The sequence below is a fragment of the Diospyros lotus genome, chromosome 7, assembly GCF_014633365.1.
Source record: "Diospyros lotus cultivar Yz01 chromosome 7, ASM1463336v1, whole genome shotgun sequence".
NCBI classification, from domain to species: Eukaryota; Viridiplantae; Streptophyta; class Magnoliopsida; order Ericales; family Ebenaceae; genus Diospyros; species Diospyros lotus.
Window position 1 is genome coordinate 34018086 of NC_068344.1, and position 18937 is coordinate 34037022.

The 18937-nt window shown below is 32.9% G+C and overlaps 4 protein-coding genes across 6 annotated transcripts in view; 1 reads left to right on the plus strand and 3 right to left on the minus strand.

Annotated features, from left to right (window-relative positions):
• LOC127806264 (uncharacterized) overlaps positions 1–18937 on the minus strand; it is a 70407-nt gene that overhangs the window by 24989 nt on the left and 26481 nt on the right. The gene's annotated exons all lie outside the window — the stretch shown is intronic.
• LOC127806263 (uncharacterized) lies at positions 4516–9057 on the minus strand. Its single transcript, XM_052343445.1, has 8 exons — positions 8816–9057; positions 6782–6894; positions 6097–6168; positions 5710–5745; positions 5523–5568; positions 5159–5246; positions 4802–4859; positions 4516–4665 (listed from the first exon to the last, which is right to left on the minus strand). The coding sequence occupies exons 1-8, from the start codon at positions 8967–8969 to the stop codon at positions 4615–4617; spliced, it is 618 nt and encodes a 205-aa protein (XP_052199405.1). The 5' UTR covers positions 8970–9057; the 3' UTR covers positions 4516–4614.
• On the minus strand, positions 10910–16600 carry LOC127806267 (uncharacterized). 2 transcript variants are annotated; one of them, XM_052343454.1, is made up of 5 exons: positions 16595–16600; positions 13422–13542; positions 13228–13331; positions 11262–11393; positions 10910–11166 (listed from the first exon to the last, which is right to left on the minus strand). In XM_052343454.1, exons 1-5 carry the CDS (start codon positions 16595–16597, stop codon positions 11140–11142), a joined length of 387 nt encoding a protein of 128 aa, XP_052199414.1. In that variant the 5' UTR covers positions 16598–16600; the 3' UTR covers positions 10910–11139. The 2 variants fall into 2 exon arrangements, with proteins under 2 accessions (XP_052199414.1, XP_052199413.1); XM_052343453.1 differs by lacking the exon at positions 16595–16600 and adding an exon at positions 13702–13744.
• Positions 13866–17727, plus strand: LOC127806265 (uncharacterized). Its single transcript, XM_052343451.1, has 8 exons — positions 13866–14092; positions 15469–15581; positions 16032–16103; positions 16480–16515; positions 16660–16705; positions 17076–17163; positions 17356–17413; positions 17584–17727. The coding sequence occupies exons 1-8, from the start codon at positions 14014–14016 to the stop codon at positions 17632–17634; spliced, it is 543 nt and encodes a 180-aa protein (XP_052199411.1). The 5' UTR covers positions 13866–14013; the 3' UTR covers positions 17635–17727.

Here is an 18937-nt window from a genome sequence, read left to right on the forward strand (position 1 = left end):
AATAGTTTATCCCGAATTCATGGATTCGGGAAAAATGATTCTTCCCAAACTCATAAGTTCAATAAAATTGATTTTTCCCAAATCCATGCATTCAAGGTGCTTTCAAAGTCCTCGAACCCTAGTGTTTGCGTGCAATGATAAGTGGACTACAAATAGAATTTCTAAAATATTTAATTTGATAATGGCAGAGGCATTCGATCACTAGCATTCGAAGGCATTGAATGACTCTAACAGTAGTTGGCGAGAATGCCTCCGAATGGCGGCGTTTGGAGGCGATCAGCCTCCCCAAACCCTGGGGTTCCCTAAACACCCAGAACACTAGGGTTCGAGTAGTTAAGGAATCCCAGGGTTTGGGGCTTCAAGGCACCCCGAAGGGGTATTTTTTATTTTTTAATTAAATTTATTTTTGCAATTCATTTATGTAAATTATGTGATTGAACTATTGATCAATATAGTAAATGATGTTATTTTTAAATATAAATTATATAGATGCATGCTATTTTATAATATTAAAAAATTATTTTAAATTTTAAAAATATTAATAATTTTTCTACTGTGTTATATCGATCTAGCTATACTGTTGCTATTTGAATCTCAATGGCTAGATTTATCATTTGTTTGGAATTTATAATATTTGATCAGGTGAAGTGAAATTTATGTTGATTAAGGAATCAATCATCCTTCAGTTTAGGGCACATTGACTCTTCCCGAATCTTTGGTTAAGGAACTCAAATTGCCTCGACACTCAACTTGCATTATCGGCTAATTCTGTGTGATTAGATAAAAAAAAAAATTAGAGATACACAAAATTTTCAAATACTTCATAAACTTCATTTTCAATCGATTTGTGTTGTTTCTCACCGAAACATGAATACTTATTATCTTCTTTGTCAAATTTTGGTGTAAACATTTGCGTATAATAATCTTCTATCGCCGACAATAACTAATAATTGGCTATGGCGAGGAAAACTAAACTAAGCAATGTTCCGTATTGAATAATAGTAACTGCATAATGCTCAATGTTGAATAATAGTAGTCGCACGATATTCAGTTGTAGGTGAGTAAAGTGATTGTGACAATGGTGGATGAGAAAGCGGATGGACATGCTTGAGAAGTAATAGTGAGTGGTTGAGTGTCAAAAATTTAAATGAAGGACAAATATGAGTTTTTATTTCAAAATATTTTAAGAATATTAAAAGTAAGTTGCGAACAGCAAAAAATATGATTACAAATAAAATTTCATGAGGAGGAGAGCACATAGTATTATTTAATTCCATTTTTGCCATTCCAAAGGGTTATTATTTGTCTATTGAAAAATTTATTCTAAAAAATTTACTTTTTGGGAAAAAAAATACTTTTTGCAATAATTATATTTTTTTAATTGAGAGCGACTTCTAGAAAAAAAAAATATTTTTTTGCTTCTATTTCTCCAGCCTAATACAAAAAAATTGTCTGCTCATAAATTCAACAAATTGCATTTAGACCCTTGTACACTCGGTCATTTGTATATAAAATTCAAAAGGTTTAAAAATGACTAAAGATTCTTGTAATTTAATTTTTTTTGCATGAATACCCCTTCCATCTCAAACAGCATCAATTATATATTAATTAAATTAGATTAAATTAATAAAACATAAATTAAGTTGAATAAAACTAAATAAATTAAATTAACAAATAATAAAATTTAAAATATAAAGAATTGTTGGCTTTTGGAATGAACCCATTAGTCAACGGATTTTTTTTGGTTACCAAAACCCATCGACAATGATCGATAGGTTAGCACATAAAGAAAAAAAAAAGAAAAAGATTAAAAGAAAAAAACCATTCATGTACTATACCCAAAGAGACCTATTTTCACCCGGTTAATAACCTTATAGAAAGAACAAGAAAAAGATGTAGTATGAAGAAGAAAAGTTGGCCAAAAATAGTAGTGAAGTTAATGAACAGTTTTGTCCATCTATATATATATTATAACAAAACAGCCGTCAAATTTTTTCTTGCCCATTTCCAGTTACTATTTTGATATTTTATTATGTTTTTTAATTTTTTTTACTTACCTGAAATAGAATTTATATAGGTCATTAATTAAGTATTGGAGATGTAGTTCTTGGAACATGTAATTCTTGGAACATGTAAATGGTTTTTTCATAACTAAATAGTGTTTGGAGAATGTGTAATCATGCTGGTATATGAACAGCCAAGATAAATATTATTAATTTATTTATATTATTAATTTTTAAATATTAGCATAAAATTTTAATTGAAATAAATTACAGAAAAATGAGACTTTTTTAAATCGGGAGAAATGTTGAGATATTAGGTAATACTGTTGAATACCGACTGTCAAGTAAATTTTTTATTTTATTTTTATTTATATATAGTTTAATTAATTTAAATTTATTTTTTTATAATTTTAAATGTTATAATTTTATATATAAATTAAATGTTATAATTTTATTTTTTAACTTTATTTTTTTTGTTGCTTTTTAAAAAATGTGACATGTGTTAAATGTGATAATTGATTGCTAGGAGAAATATGTAAAGTCATGTATGGATAATCAATTTTAAAATTTTGATTATTATTATTTATATAATTAATTAATTATTTAAATTGTCTTTATTTTATATATAGTTTAATTATTTTAAATTTATTTTTTTATAATTTTAAATGTTATAATTTTATATATAACTTAAACGTTATAATTTTATTTTTTAACTTTATTTTTGTTTGTTGCTTTCTTAAAAATGTGACATGTCTTAAATGTTGTAATTGATTGCGATGAGAAATATGTAAAGTCATGTATGTATAATTAATTTTGAAAAATTGATTATTATCATTTAGATAATTAATTAATTATTTAAATTATCTTTATTTTATATAGTTTAATTAATTTAAATTTTAAATGTTATAATTTTATATATAACTTAAATGTTATAATTTTATTTTTTAACTTTATTTTTTTTTGTTATTTTCTTAAAAATTTGATTTGTCTTAAATATGATAATTGATTGTCAGAAGAAATATGTAAAGTCATGTATGGATAATCAATTTTGAAATTTTAATTATTATCATTTATATAATTAATTGATTATTTAAATTATTTTTATTTTATATATAGTTTAATTAATTTAAATTTATTTTTTAAATTTTTAAATGTTATAATTTTATATATAATTTAAATATTATAATTTTATTTTTTTAACTTTTTTTTTTTGTTATTTTCTTAAAAATTTGACATGTCTTAAATGTGGTAATTGATTGACAGGAGAAATATGTAAAATCATGGATAATCAATTTTGAAAATTTGATTATTATCATTTATATAATTAATTGATTATTTAAATTATCTTTATTTTATATATAGTTTAATTAATTTAAATTATTTTTCTTATAATTTTAAATATTATAATTTTATATATAACTTAAATGTTATAATTTTATTTTTAAATTTTTTTTACTTAAAAATTTGACATGTCTTAAATGTGATAATTAATTGTTAGGAGAAATATATAAATTCATGTATGGATAATTAATTTTGAAAATTTGATTATTATTATTTTATATAATTAATTGATTATTTAAATTATCTTTATTTTACATACAATTTAATTGATTATTGTCATTTATTTAATTTTCCTTTTTCCCATTAGTCTACACTGAAGATGTGTTATATGTTGGACTTGGAGAAATTAAATGCAAATTAAATTTGTGTTTTGAAAATTATGTTGAGTGAGTAAGATTCAAATTGTGTGGCAAAGCGTGGGAAAAAATAGAAACTTAATGGTGACATGTGATTTGATAAATTGAGAGAAATAAGAGAATTTGAATGAAGAGAAATTAATAAAAAAAAGTAAATATCTCTCTCTTCTTTCTCTCCGTTCAACCCTTCCATTTCTTCTCTTCTCCTTTCTCGAGTATTCTTCTCAAATTTTCTCTTCTTCTTTACTTTTATTTAGTAAATTTTAATCATATTTTTTTATCCAGTTTGTTCTTCTGGTGTAACATAACACCACTATTCTGTCAAGTGAGTGATGTGAATGCAACTAAAAAAAATTAAGCCTTGAGAGTTCGTGTGATATGCACATATGAGACAAATACACGTAAAAATTCTCCCAAAAAAAAGTCTACCCTTGAATGCATATTTCAAAATAAAGAGGTTGGTTATCGTTTTTTTTTTTTTTTGCTGTTGTAGTGTAATTTTTTTATTTTTTACTCATTATTTATTGTATTACATATTAATTTAAGTTTATTTTTACATGATTTCGGGATAGAATTATGTACTTTTAATTGTTTGTCTACCCTTGAATGCATATAAGGAAATCTGTCAAAATCTATAATCTTTTTGTGGTATTTTCATGATTGTAACATGGTTATTTTATTTATTTTTTACTTCTTTATTGTGATTTTCATTTATTGTAACTACTAAATTATATAATTTTTACTTTAACAATTTTATTTTTTTTTTACGGATATCGCATGGGTGATCCACTAGTTAATAAATATTTTCGCTCAGTTCTAGTTCTAGGAAAGAGTTTACAGGATGACGTGATTTCCTGGATGTAAGTGTTTTTCTTGTCCTGTTTAAGTCATAAGTCACAACATTGCTTGATTCCCTACTCCTTTGAAGTTATGACCAGCAGTCCAAGTGCACCTATAAGTAAATACTGCAAACAGAGCAACAAGAGTTAGAATTTTGATAATACAATCCTCTTGAGTTCCAGCTTATTTTATAGAAGAAAGAATCAGCCAAAAAGAAGAAGAGGAAGAATAAGAAATTGAGAATCCAGAACAAAATCTAACCTTGATGATAGGTTTCTCGGTCATGATAATGGTCACCCAGCCAACATACGGTAAGAACCTGAATAGGTCATGGCAACAGAACAACGAAGCATGAAATTAGCAGTAGCTGAGATGCTACATTCTCCTAATTTATTAAACAAACAATGAGTGTGTGTGTGTGTGTGAGAGAGAGAGAGAGAGAGAGAGAGAGTTTCCTATGTCTAAAAGCCAAACAGATAGCGAAATTAGAAGTACCTGAGACCTAAATTCTCCTCATTTATTAAACCAAAAATGCGTGCGTGCGTGTGTGTGTGTGAGAGAGAGAGAGAGTGTGTGTGTCCTATGTCTAAAAGCCAAACAGATAGTGATGTTAATTACCCAACAGCTCTCCCCATGATATGGTGTCTTCGCAACCAAAGTTGGCCTTGTGCATAGAGCAGTCTATCATCACCAAAATTATTATCCCCTGGAAAAATCAAGCAAGCAGAAAACCATAACAAAAAAAAAAGTTACACGTGTATTCCAATAGATTTTACAATGAACTTAAGTCATCTCATTCATTTCTTAAGCAATTTTTTTTTTTTTTTCAACAAAGGTTTGAATGCAAGTCCAAAGGAGTTTTGCCAAGACAGATCCATCTATAGGAGTTGCCAAAAGAAAGAAATCTTGAAATGGCACTTACAAATGGCACTTACAAGGACATCTAGAGATGAGTAAGTTTAAGATGGGGGTGTGGAAATACCTTTTGTAAGAACATCGACTTCTCCAGTGTCTTGACGCTCATGAACCTACAAACGCACCGGAAAGGGTTAGTTTCTCAGAGAACTGAAGATTCACAGTTAAAAGAACAATGGTAAAACAGGAAATACTACTTAATTGCAATAATTCACCAAAAAAATTGAGTTTAAAATGGTTCTGGAATTCCCTACCTTAATTACACGATGGACAATTGGGATTTCACGCCCCTGTGAAATAACAAGGAAAAGTTACATTAGAAATGCAGAAAAAGAGGGGGGGTAAAATATGTATAAACTTGTGATAAGTGAAGTAATCACCAAAGATATAGTACAACAAATCAGATATCATATTAACAAAAATGCATGCAGAGAAGCCATTAAACAAAAATTGACATCCAAATCATCTGGGAGAATAATATTACTGCCATAGATGACACACCATTTCTGTATTTCAGCTGAATGTCTTAAAACAAGACTATGTGAGTATTATACTTGTACACAAAATGAAGGAACTGAAAAGTAACTACTAATGGATAAGTGAAACATGAACAGGGAGCAGCACCAGAATCAGGAACCTACATCGACATTAAACACAACAATTTCTCCTGCACGAATAGGATCCTTGCTCATACGCAAAAACAAAATGTCACCCTGTAAAAACAGACGTGGTCAATCAATTAGCAGCAAAGTAAATGAAATTTGCCAAATAAAGCAAAGTTTCAGACAATAAACACAAAATAAAAAACAAAAAGAAACACATGAAAGGGGGCCTGATACCAAGCAAATAAAAAGGGGCCTTATGGAAAAAGCTTGGACTTGACCCAACTCTTTAAGATTGACCAGGATATACTAACAAATCATCTGTGTAACAAACATTTGCATGGTAGAAAATAGAAATTGTAAAATATTCATGTAAGACTTTAATTTTGAACATTACATCCAGCATTTTTTTTTTTTCCTGTAAATGTAGCATTTGGTTGAATCCAAAAAAATTGCAAGTGAAATGCCACCAGATCATGCAAACTAATGAACCCACAGGTTAACAATCTTCCAAAAAGGAATTTAGTGAAAACAGATGAATTGCTACAAAACAAACAGAATGGGGAAAAAAAAACTCAAGAAATAAATGCACTCAGCACTCCAACTTCAATTCAAAGTTATAGTTGAATGTTAAGTGCAGGCTAAAAGTCCCATATTTCATTCAGCATCTTCCAGAGATCAAGTTGAACAAATTACCCAGTGACTATTCTGCCAGAGGACTTACCCTTTTGAAGCCAGGTTCCATGCTACCAGAAAGCACAACAACAACAGGTGATTCACTACCAGTTATACACATTAACCCTTTCCATATTATCAGTGCTGACGTGATAATCATACCTAAAAATGTAACCACGAAAATTCACATGTTAGAGGAATGTAAAATCTCTAACTATGGGTTCAAACAATCTTTTTCAAGGTATTTACAAATGTTGATTGAGTGGGATTAAATTGTGACATATATAAAAAATAAACGAGATAGTTACTTAATATTATATTTATGTAACAGAAAGCTACCAGAAAATAACTATTTTGCATCAAAGCAAGAGTCAACTGTGATTTTTTGATAGGATACAGATAGCAATTTCACAGCAATTGAATATCAATGGTTTCCAGTAATTTGCAGCAAGGAAAAATAAGAACAATAGGGCATTCGAGAGGCCCTTAACTCTCCCTAAGACTCAATACCAAAATCCCCTCCCTAATATTCTCCTAGCCTCTCTTATTTATAGTTTGTTATCCATCGACACTCCCCTCCAACGCCTCAGCTATCAGCCATGCTCCCTTGGCTGCTCTTCCCCTTTTTGCCCTCTAACTGTTTTTGTCACTTTCCCCCTCTCCCAATATCCTATTCTGCCCCTTGCTTCTTCCCTCCTATTTCTTTGCTGGTACATGTGACTAACAAGGGTCCTATCATTTTTCTTCTTTCGTGTAAGTGCCTATGTTCCTATTAACTCTGAAAGAAGAAAGAAAAAGAAATGGACAACTGCAAAAATTTGGTCCCTAAAATACCAAACCCATTCGACCTTTTTCTTTAAATTTGTGGACAATTTGCTTAAATTTGTTTCGTTTGAGGTAGGCAACCATCATCTGTTAGATTTTGACTTGAAAGTTTGGTGTGCCAACCTCCATAGGTTGGTATCTGTAAGTGATAGCTTTCCCTTTGATCAAGCATAGTTGTTCATCTCGTAAAATTGAGTCAATCATGACTTCTTTTGACATGTTTTAATGCAAGATGTTGACAAATTAGTTTAATGTCTGTCAGATACGACAACCACAAGCCTTAATTCCATTCCACTAGGTAGGATTGGCTACGCAAATTCTAGATACAGCTTGATATGTTATTGTTGTATATATCTTAGCCAAGAAAAGAGGTAAAGAATGTTGCCAACGAAGCAAGATCACATGCTTATGAAAAATTGTTCAATTGACTTGACACAAATGACAGATATGTATAAGTTGGCTAAAGCAATAGAAACAAGATTTGAGCTAAGCGTATAAAAAGCAAAGACCAAAAGGTACTGCTAAATGAAGATATCATATTGTTGTCGCAGTTGAAGGAGGTGGGCATGTTCTTCATCATACAATTACAAAAGAAACACATATCCAGTCTCCCCGTGGTTTAGTAGGGTCATCTTCTCAGTCAGGATACAACTCCCATTACTCCCACTAATGATCATGGTGAGTTACATTTTTTAGAATGTGCAATGAGATATTAGCAGTAATAACCAATAATATAAGGTAATGCTTACTGTTGGGTGTCATCTCTTCATTTTTCTCCCTTTACTTTTGTCATATATATGGTAATGCCTAATTTTATAGTGCTGTATTTTTCATTCTACAGTTAAGGCGCACATTTATGCAAAATGTGTCGAGAACACTTGGTATAAATACCATCATTTTCAATTTGTTACGATAAAGAGGGAAATGCAAGATTACAAAATCATGAATGACAAATTTCCTAAACGTTCTAAAAAATAAATAAATAAATTGTCTTCGTAATGACATTCAAAAAAAAAAAAAAATTACAGAGGATCACCTAGTGGTACATGTATGGAAAAAAAAAAAAATTAAACGACGTTAGTAAAGAACTTTTCATACAGTAGAAATGCAAAACAGATTTAAACACTTGAAACACAACCACAATTGAAATGAATCCAATCCAGACGAGACGAACTCTAGGAACCAGAACCGAATTGATTCAGTAGCAAAAAGAACTGAAATCAATCTGCAGAGCGAGAGAGAGGATGTGTATACGAACCGAGACTGACAACTTGAGAGAGAACTTGTCTGATCTGTAGAGATTTGATGGAATCCACTGCGCCTCCGATCCATTCCATCTTCGCTCTCTCCTCTCGATCGCTTGCCCGCCCGCCGCTGCGAAATTTGGGGTTTCCGCAAATACATACATACATACATACATATTATATATATATAATCAGAAAATTAATGAGTGATTAATTTCCTGCAAATTCCTCAGTTCCAGCCAACTCAAGAGAAAGCAAAAGGAAGAACATCTAAATTGTATAGTTGTTATTACATGTCTGTTTAAAATATAAAAAATAAAATTTATTAATTTTTTTTTATCTTTTTAAAATAAATTACATAATTTATATAAATTATCACATCACTAATATTTATTTATACTAAATATGAATAACATTACTCAGAACATCAGGCATTATATTCTTAGATTTAGCTTTTAATCCATTTGATGAATATATATATATTTTTTTGCAAGTTTGATTGAAATAATATTCTAAAAATGTATAAATTTAGCTATTAATATAAATTTAGTATTTTACTATAGCAACCCCTCAACTTTCAATTTGAGGCTATTAAACACTTCAAAATTCAAAAACACATGCAGAACTGCACGCGTGTGACATACGCATTTACTTAGTATTTAGTTTTTATATTAATATGATATATATTAATAAATTATAAATTATTATTTTATTATTAATATAATACAAATATATTGATGTCCAATAAAATTTTATTTGTTAATAAATTATATATTTTTATTTTTTAAAATTTTATATTAATATAATATATATATTAATGTCTAAATAATAAATTTTTATCACTAAATATTGATAAATTATATACAATTATTTATTAAAAATTTACATTAATACAAACATAATGAACAATATTATTATATATATATATATATATACACAATGTTGCAGGGGCGGATGCTGCCGACGATGGAGAAACCGGACGATAGGGACGCAGACGATGGAGGCGCCGGACGAAGCTGATGTCCAACGCAGGGATGGATTTGGAATAGAAAATATATCTATATGTATATATATATATAGGAAACTGATGCATATATATTATGTATATATCTGTATGTATATATATATATCTATATGTATATGGACGGAGGACGCGGCAGCAACAATTGGAGGTTGTGGTGGATCTTGGTGGAAGAGATGAGATTGAATCAGGGAAGAATAGAGAAGGGATTGAATGGGAGAAGAACTGATGGAAAAAGCAAAATCAGAGAAGAAGTCAAGCCGCTGCAATTGAAGAAGCAGGGACACCAACAGCAAAGAGGGGCAGTGACCAAAAGCGAACGATTGGAAGAGCGAAGGAGCGGAGAAGGCGACGATCGCAACGGAGACGACGATGGCTGCAACGGCAGTGGGCCTTGATGGAAGAGAGGAATAGAAGAGGAGACCATGGCAGCAGGGAGGGAGAGGGAGAAAAAAAAAGCGAGACCCATTTATTGCTCACTCTCCTCAACCTAGCGTGATTTCACGCATAGTGCTGAAAGGGTTGATGGGTCTTTAAATTCAAAGTTGAGGTGTTTATAGACCTTAACTGAAAGGAGAGGGGCTAAGTGAACTCCGCTCAAGTTGAGGGGCCAATTGGTTAAATGAGCAAAGGTGAAGGGCTGAATATGTATTTAGCCATTCAAACAATTGTTTAACGAAAATGTCAGAATAATCAAAAAAAAATCAAAGTAACTGATATTAAAAAATTCGATAAAAAATTAAGATACTCTAATAAACATATATTAATGTCATAAAGAGTGACTTAAAATGCATGCTTATTTTGATAATAATTTCATGAATAGCCCACAATTAAATGATAATTTTTTAAACTCATAATATATTTCAATTATTTCCCCGTAATTAAAAACCGAATTACAACTTTCAAAAATTTAAAATTGAACGAAATTAATCAAAATTTGTCAATTCGGTTAAAAAAAAATTGGTTTTCACCAAATAATGCCCCGCTCTGGCTAAAAGCCACGAGCTCGGCTCAGTCCAGTGAGTCTGAGCAGAGCACCAGATAGATAGCACAATGATCGCCATAACCCATAACAAAACTGAATAGATGAGTTCAATGCACAATTATCTAAATTTCTGAAAATATAAAGAAATCCGAAATATTATTTCTCACACTGCATAATGGAAATCAGATGACAACAACTGGAAGAGAAAGAAAAACCAAAAGCTCTCTCTTCATGCTAGCACAACTCTTCAACAGTCAAAGCCTCCAAGCACCAACTCAAGACAAGAGGCCCATCATACCGAAAAATGCTTCTTTAGTACTATCATCCTGTTTTTAGATCAACAGCTTCTCAATGGCGTCCTACAATTCAAAAGAAAACAAAATTTTGAAAAAATAGTGAGAGAGAGGGGGTTGAAACAACAAAAGTAACAAGTCATCACTACGGGGCAAGGTACCTTGAGTTGCTGTATTTGGGATTTCAATTGGCTTCCCTCATTGCTTGTCACAGAACAAGCAATGACGGGCCGGGTAACCCCGCAAGCTCGGCCAAGGGCTTGCTTTGAAGAAACAAATACATAAGGCACATTCTGCAAAATTCATATTAGGTATTGATTAGTTGTCTTAATATCAAATTTATCCACAAATGAAGCATAACTCAACTGCTGTACTCGCCATTGGGTGGTACCGTATCCTACAAACAGGCTGCTGGTAGAATTAAGTTGAATAAAGGATACAGTGCTGAAGACTGGTTCTTCATGGCATTGCAAAATTAAAAGGAAGAGGGGGAAGGGGGAGGGGGGATGGTTTGACTCTTGTTTATCAAGAAAGACAGAGGCGTTCAAAGTTTCTAAGGTGCACCAAAAAACATTAAATTGTATAAATATAAGAAACACTTGAAGCCTTCAAAATATAGTGCATGCTGCATATCTTCCTGCCATATTTAAACAAAGTGTAGGAAATGCATGTTTACCATACAGTGTTGGTTCAAATAGCAGCCACAGAAAGCATAAAATTGATTCCAAAAGTACAGAAATGAGATGCTCAGACAAAATATAGTTCAGTTCAATAGTTTCTTGATTATTTGACTAGCCTCAGTGGAGTGTGTGCAATGATGATGTAGAATGATGCCATGTGCATGCAATATTGTCATCTATCCCTAAATGGGAAGAAAATGACATGAGAATCATAAAAGCAACCTCAACGTGTAAAGGCACATAAAAAGGAAAGGTATACTGAGAAGTCAAAAGTCCCAAATTGCACATGAAATACAGATGAAGTCAAGTAATGGACCCAAAATTATAAACAACAAATTAAGGCCATTATTGAGCCAAAGAATGACCATAAACAGACAATTCATACTATTCATGAACATTTCCTGAACTCGATTTCTAGCATAGAAATTATGCAAGGCATTCTAGTGCTGTGAATCTAAGATCTAAATATCACGCTGCCATCCAGAAAAAAAAACACATGAAATTGAAATAGCCAAATATACAATACTGTTAATTCAAGCTACACTGCCTAGGTGTACAACTGATGTATATATATATATATATATAGGAAAAATTAGTCCTTCTTGAATTGGAACAGCTGGCCAAAACTTTTAACAGTTGATTCTATACCTCAACCAAAATATAAAAACAAAATGAAACGCAAAAGGCAAGCCTTGCCTTTTACTAAAAACCCGTGAATAATATCAGGCCTTGCTCTACTTTTCATGATTCAATAGCTTAGGTGTACAAAACTTTTGCCTTGAGAATAAAACAGAAATACAAATTGCATAATCTAAATTCTAAAACCACTATAGCATTCACAATAGTGCCCGTTCTAAAAGCAAATAATGATATATGACAACAGCCAGCAGTCAAGAAACACATCAACTTTCCCCATTTTCACCTATCACCCTGAAAGAGAAGTTCATGTGTAACCCGTTGGTATAACCAAACTAGTCTGGGGCAACCTTTTGCTAATCCTACTTGCTTTTTACAACTAACCCATCAAAACATACTCAAGTTGAAAAGGCTGAAAATAGCTTATTGTCAAGCACTTAAGGAATAACAGGGGTGAAAAACTTCCCTAAAATCATAACAATAAAAGATGCTGCGCTTCAATACTGTAGAACTATGGCAAAGGAAGCTGCTGTGTCCAGGCTTCATAGCAATGAATGAGCTTTGTAATAACTAGAAACACATCAAATTACAAATAGTTTCATCAAATAAGCATGTGCAAGTGGAGCAACAATTTCAAGCAATCAAAAAATCTGTCAAGATAACACACAAAACAGCCAACGGAAACAACACATCCAAATAATTGCATAGCCATGAAAACCTATATATCCCTAACAAACACACTACCAATTTTCACACCAAGAATTAAGGCACATGTTACGCAGCGTTCCTATTCATACATGTGAAACAATACCTTGTCCTCCGCAAGTAGAGGAAGATGGAGAAGAATCTCAAGCGGCTCAGTGTCGGCTGCCATCACAACAAACTCAGAGATACCCCTGTTCAATGTCTTGGTTGCTGAAAGTTCAAGAGGACAAGAAACAACCAAAATTTAGAGAAAATAGGATCCCAAAACAGTACATTAAGAACAAACAAAATTCAAATGACCTTCGTTAGCGCCCTTCTTGAGCTGCTTGTAGTTAGCAGCCTGCTGAACCAGGTCCAGTATAGTTATAGTCAGCTGCGCATCCGCCAGCGGGTACGCCTTAGGGTTCACAGCCTCCCCTGTCTGCCACAAACAAACACAGAAACACACGACAAACAATGAACAAACAAACATTCGACTATTGTCCATACATTTCTTGTGTTCCTCAGGATTGTGAAACGAAACCAGAAACCAAAGAGGGAGAGAGAGGGAGAGGGGGAGAGAGAGAGAGAGAGAGAGTACCATTCTTCTTTGCTGGTGAATTGAATTGGGGGAAGAAAGAGAGTAACTAGGGTTTTTGTAAGGCCCGACTTCTGGGCCTTATTCTTGAGGAGGCCCAAGGGGAGCCAAGCCCATGTGGCCTAGAGATCCACTAGGGCTCCAAGCTCCCTTCCTCTTCTCTGCAACGGCCGCCGGCTCATGCCTTAGAGGCGTGGATCAACCTTTCCCTTCTCATCCCCCATTCACGATCGGCAATCTCGCGACCTTCCTTCCGTGGCAGCAACGACACCTCGCGGATTTATTCTTCTTCGGCAACAGAGAGAGAGAGAGAAGATGGGGTGGATCGGAGGAGCAGTGGATTCCATCAAATCTCTACAGATCAGACAAGTTCTCTCCCAAGCCGTCTGTCTCGGTACGTTTATATATCCTCTTTCTCGCTCTCTGCAAATCGATTTCTTTTCTGTTTCTACTGAATCAATTCGGTTCTCGTTCCTAGAGTTCGTCTGGATCGAATTTCCTGAATTTGTGGTTTGTGGATGAAAAAAAAAAAAAAAAAAAAACTGATATTTATACTTTCAGTTCAATTCGAGGCGACTCTGTGTCGTTGTTGAGTTCAAATTAGGGCATCATTTCCTCGAGCTAGAGGCTGATGTTGTATTATTCTGGAGGATTTTATCCCTGTTGGTGCAGACGTGTTTTCCTCTTGATAATAAACTACACACATAATTATCATATTGGGTTTCACCTGTTGGTGCAGCGTGCAGACCAAATACATTGGTAATGGCTTTGTGTAATTGAAAAAATATGATGGTTGAGTACCTGTTGTCAAGTGAAATGATAATGGATTTTGGATCTTGTTAGTGATCTTCACGCGAGATAGGTGAAAATGATAGATTCTAAGCATGTTGTAATTTGTTTGGGTGTAAAAATTATTACTAATATCCTGGATTGCTCAGGATTGAAGATACATATTAGAGCCTGAGAAAGATCAATGTTATTATGAAATTGAAGACGTGGAGAAGGAAAATAATAATAATAATAAATATATATTATAAACCAAAATCTCTAATTAGCGATTTCTCATAGAGGGTTGTGGGATTGGGCCCCAATTGGGGTGGTGTTTGACATGGAGAAGGAATTTCTCTTAAGAGTCCTCTGCAGCAATTTAAAAGCTCAACAAGGTTTTATAATGGAGAAAGGGAGGAGGAGGAGGAAGCAGAAGAGAACTTAGACTACCCAGCAAAAATAACAAAAACAAAAGAGAAGAGAATTTAGAGGAAACGAACATATTCTTATATTTTTCATTATTCATTTCAGTACAAAAGGTCGCTTCTTATACAATTTAGAAACTCCCGTCAAAACTAGCTACTGAGGTATAATTCTCTTGCCTGGAACACCATATTTTTGGCCAGCATCCTCAATTGTGCTCTTCTTTTCTCCCTTCATCTTGCAATAGCTGTGTATCAATACCTCCATCTTCAAAAACCACCTTTTTTCCCTCAAGCTTTAACTGGGAATAGAGTTTGTTGAATTGCAAATCCTCCTCCCAAGTGGCACCCTTAATGGGCAGTCGCTCCCACTAAACTAATACTTGCTTCCTCCCTTGGTTCCAACAAGGCACCTATTGGAAGTTGAATATAGCTAATTGTACTCAACAAGCATTGTGTCCACCTTTAAAAATTGTTGCAATCCATACTTAGAGATGTTACATTCCTCTTTAACATTGTGATTCTTTTTTTTACATGGCAACATTAAGACTTGATATGTTGTTGTTGTTGCTGTTTTTAGGTATGATTGTCACGTCAGCACTGATAATATGGAAAGGGTTAATGTGTATAACTGGTAGTGAATCACCTGTTGTTGTTGTGCTTTCTGGTAGCATGGAACCTGGCTTCAAAAGGGTGAGTCTTCTGGCAGAATAATCACTCAGTAATTTGTTCAACTTGATCTTAGGAAGATGCTGAAAGAAATATGGGATTTCAGCCTGCATTTAGTATTCAACTATAAATCTGAGTTGAAATTGGAGTGCCGAGTTCACTTATTTCTTAAGGTGTTTTCCCTTCTGTTCAGTGTGTACCAATTCATCTCTTTTCACTAAATTACTTTAAGAAGATTGTTAACATGTGGATTCATTAGTCTGCATGATCCGGTAGCATTTCACTTACAAATTTCTGAGATTCAAATTAAAGATCTTAAAAGAATAATTTACAATCTCTACCATGCATATGTTTTTTACGTAGATGATTTGTTGTATATACCATGATCAATCGTACCGTTGTATGAACCCCATTTTCTTGAGTTTTTTTTTCTTCACTTCACAGCTAATTGAGTAACCTCATTTTCTTTTACAGGGTGACATTTTGTTTTTGCATATGAGCAAGGATCCTATTCGGGCAGGAGAAATTGTCGTGTTTAATGTGGACGTGGGTTCCTCATTCCAGTGATGCTCCCTGTTCATGTTTCACTCATTCAATTGTAGTTATTTTTCAGTTCCTTCATTTTGCATACAAGTATTATACTCACTTAGCTGGAAGGTGAAAACTTTTAGAATGTCTTGTGTTTAGACATTCAACTCAAATACTTATTCTCACAGATGATTTGGATGTCAATTTTTGTTTGATGGTTTTCTGGATGCATTTTTGTTATTGTGATATTTTTTTTTTCAATAGGTTGTCAATGTGATATTTGAATTTGTCGTACAATTTGTGTGGTGATTATTTCACATATTGCAAGTTTATATATATTTTACTCCCCTTTTTATCTGTATTTCTAAAGTAACTTTTCCTTGTTATTTATTAGGGACGTGAAATCCCAATTGTTCATCGAGTAATCAAGGTAGGGAATTCTGGAAACCGCTTTACAATTTTTTTTTTTTGGCTTAATTGTTTCAGTTACGTTGCATCTCCTGCTTTACCATTCTTCTTTAAACCATGGATCTTCACTTCCCTAACAAACTAACCCTACCCGGTTTATTTGTAGGTTCATGAGCGCCAGGACACTGGAGAAGTTGATGTTCTGACAAAAGGTATTACCACGCCCCCATCCTTAACTTGCCCATTGCAAGATGTGTTTTTGCAAGTGTTATTTCGAGAATTGTTTCTTCCAACAAGTTCTGTCACTAGATTTATTCTGGTATAACTCCTTTGGAATTGCGTCCAAACCTTAATAAAGAAAAATATTCAAGAAATGAAGGGATGGCTTCTCTGTTCATTACAAAAATCTCTTGGAATTCTCATAGAATTTGTTATTGCAGCATGACCCTAGATCTTGGAGTACTTGTATTGCGTTATCCTTTGTTTTTCTGAAATTTTGGCTTTCTGCTTGTTTGATTTTTCCAGTCAGTGATTATTCATTTGGTACACTAATTTTAGCATTCTGTTGGTCTTCTTTATCAGGGGATAATAATTTTGGCGATGATAGGTTGCTCTATGCACAAGGCCAGCTTTGGTTGCAAAGACACCATTTCATGGGGAGAGCTGTTGGGTAATTTAACTTTATGATCTGTTTGTTGGCTTCATATTCTTTGTTGGACTGTTAAAATGATTCTTACTTGGAAATAGGTTTTCATACATGTAGGAAACATATACACGTGTGTGTGTGTGTGTATTCTTTTGTCTTTGGCATTTGAAACTGCTAATTTCATGCTTCATTGTTATGTTGCCATGGCCTATGCAGATTCTTACCATATGTTGGTTGGGTGACCATTATCATGACTGAGAAACCTATCATCAAGGTTGGATTGCTTTCTGGATTCTCGCTATTTTTTCTTCTTTTCTTTTTTTTTTATTTCTTTCTTCTATAAAACAAGTTGGAAACCCAAAATTGTTAATGGTCACAAGTTTATCGTGAAAATTCAAGAGGATTGTATTATAAAAATTCTAACGCATATTGTTGTGCTTGCAGTATTTGCTTATAGGTGCACTGGGACTGCTGGTCATAACTTCAAAGGACTAGAAAATTCTAACGCATATTGTTGTGTTTACACTATACTTTTTATTGTTGTGTTTACACTATACTTTTATTATTACATCAATCCTTTTATTATTACACCGCAATTCTTAAATACCGATATCCAAAAAATACTGTAGCTAGCGGCGCCTCCGTCATGGGATTGCAGAGTGCAAAACCTACGCTACTCATTACAGAAGTGAGTCGAGATATGTCCAGAGGGTAAGAAATAACAATTGTTTTAACACCAAAATATGGGCAATGTAGCGTAGCACCTTGAAGATTGCAACCAAATGGTGAGATAATTACCAACTAAACTGTTGAATTATTAATTATCATCTTATTTTAAAATTTAAAATTTATATAAAATACTAATTAATAATTCAACGTGATATTAAAATAAACATAAATTTTGAATCAAAATTTCACCACTAATTCAATGTTCAAATTGTTACACTTGATCTTAACCTTTTAGATGAGACTGAGATTAATAATTCAACCACTCCCATGCAATGATGCAAAACTAGAATTTCATGGTGGTTCTTGCCTAATCCATCAAAATAAAGGTGATGGTCTGAGGATGTTTCTAAGCCGTAATTAATCAAAAAGAACAACATGAAGATTGTTCATTGCTGTTCTAAGAAATGAACAGCATGTTTCTAAGTCCTAAGAAACGGAATCCAGCACAACAACCGCATATCTGTCATTGCTGTTCTTGACTATAGATACAGAAGACAATTACAAATAATTTGTGACACTCAATTCAAAACAAGCACCACCCCCATGGAAATCCTGAACAATTCCCAAATGTCATAAAGATTTAGTCATTCAATACAAGGCACGGTTTGTCTTTAAACAAACGGAAAACTTCCAGAAAAACAAGGAGACAACTTGATTCATTGTTAAGGTGCAAATCATCAATTGCGCTAAAAAACCTAGCACCCACTAAGCAAGGGAGAGGGGGATTCAGAAAGACACCTCAAACTAGGGATGTCCAAGTCATGGAAAGTTTGACTGAAGGAAAAAGACAAGGCAAATTTTTCACATACTTCATTCAAAGACAAACAAAACATTACATTTACATAAAAAGAAGACAAGGGGCAAGAGAGCAAGTTAAACCACTATATATATATATATATAAACAAGCAGGAAAGAGACCAGCTATGATCGGCATACGAGGAACCATACAAGATTCAGGTTATTTCCCCATATTGAAAGTAAATGATGCAAGAGAGCAAGTTAAAGCACCAATATATACATTTATATATATATAAGCAGGAAAGAGACCAGCTATGATCAGCATAGGAGG

Coding starts and splice junctions, on each gene's coding strand:
- LOC127806263 (XM_052343445.1), bottom strand. CDS start 8,969: ATGTATGTATGTATTTGCGGAAACCCCAAATTTCGCAGCGGCGGGCGG. Junction 5,746..6,096: donor TTGTTGTGTTTAATGTCGAT/GTAGGTTCCTGA, acceptor GTTATTTCACAG/GGGCGTGAAATCCCAATTGT. Junction 4,860..5,158: donor ATCATGGGGAGAGCTGTTGG/GTAATTAACATC, acceptor TGACCTATTCAG/GTTCTTACCGTATGTTGGCT.
- LOC127806265 (XM_052343451.1), top strand. CDS start 14,014: ATGGGGTGGATCGGAGGAGCAGTGGATTCCATCAAATCTCTACAGATC. Junction 16,706..17,075: donor AGTTGATGTTCTGACAAAAG/GTATTACCACGC, acceptor CTTCTTTATCAG/GGGATAATAATTTTGGCGAT. Junction 17,164..17,355: donor TTCATGGGGAGAGCTGTTGG/GTAATTTAACTT, acceptor TGGCCTATGCAG/ATTCTTACCATATGTTGGTT.
- LOC127806267 (XM_052343454.1), bottom strand. Junction 13,332..13,421: donor CAAGAAGGGCGCTAACGAAG/GTCATTTGAATT, acceptor TTGAACTTTCAG/CAACCAAGACATTGAACAGG. Junction 11,167..11,261: donor CCCAAATACAGCAACTCAAG/GTACCTTGCCCC, acceptor TTTGAATTGTAG/GACGCCATTGAGAAGCTGTT.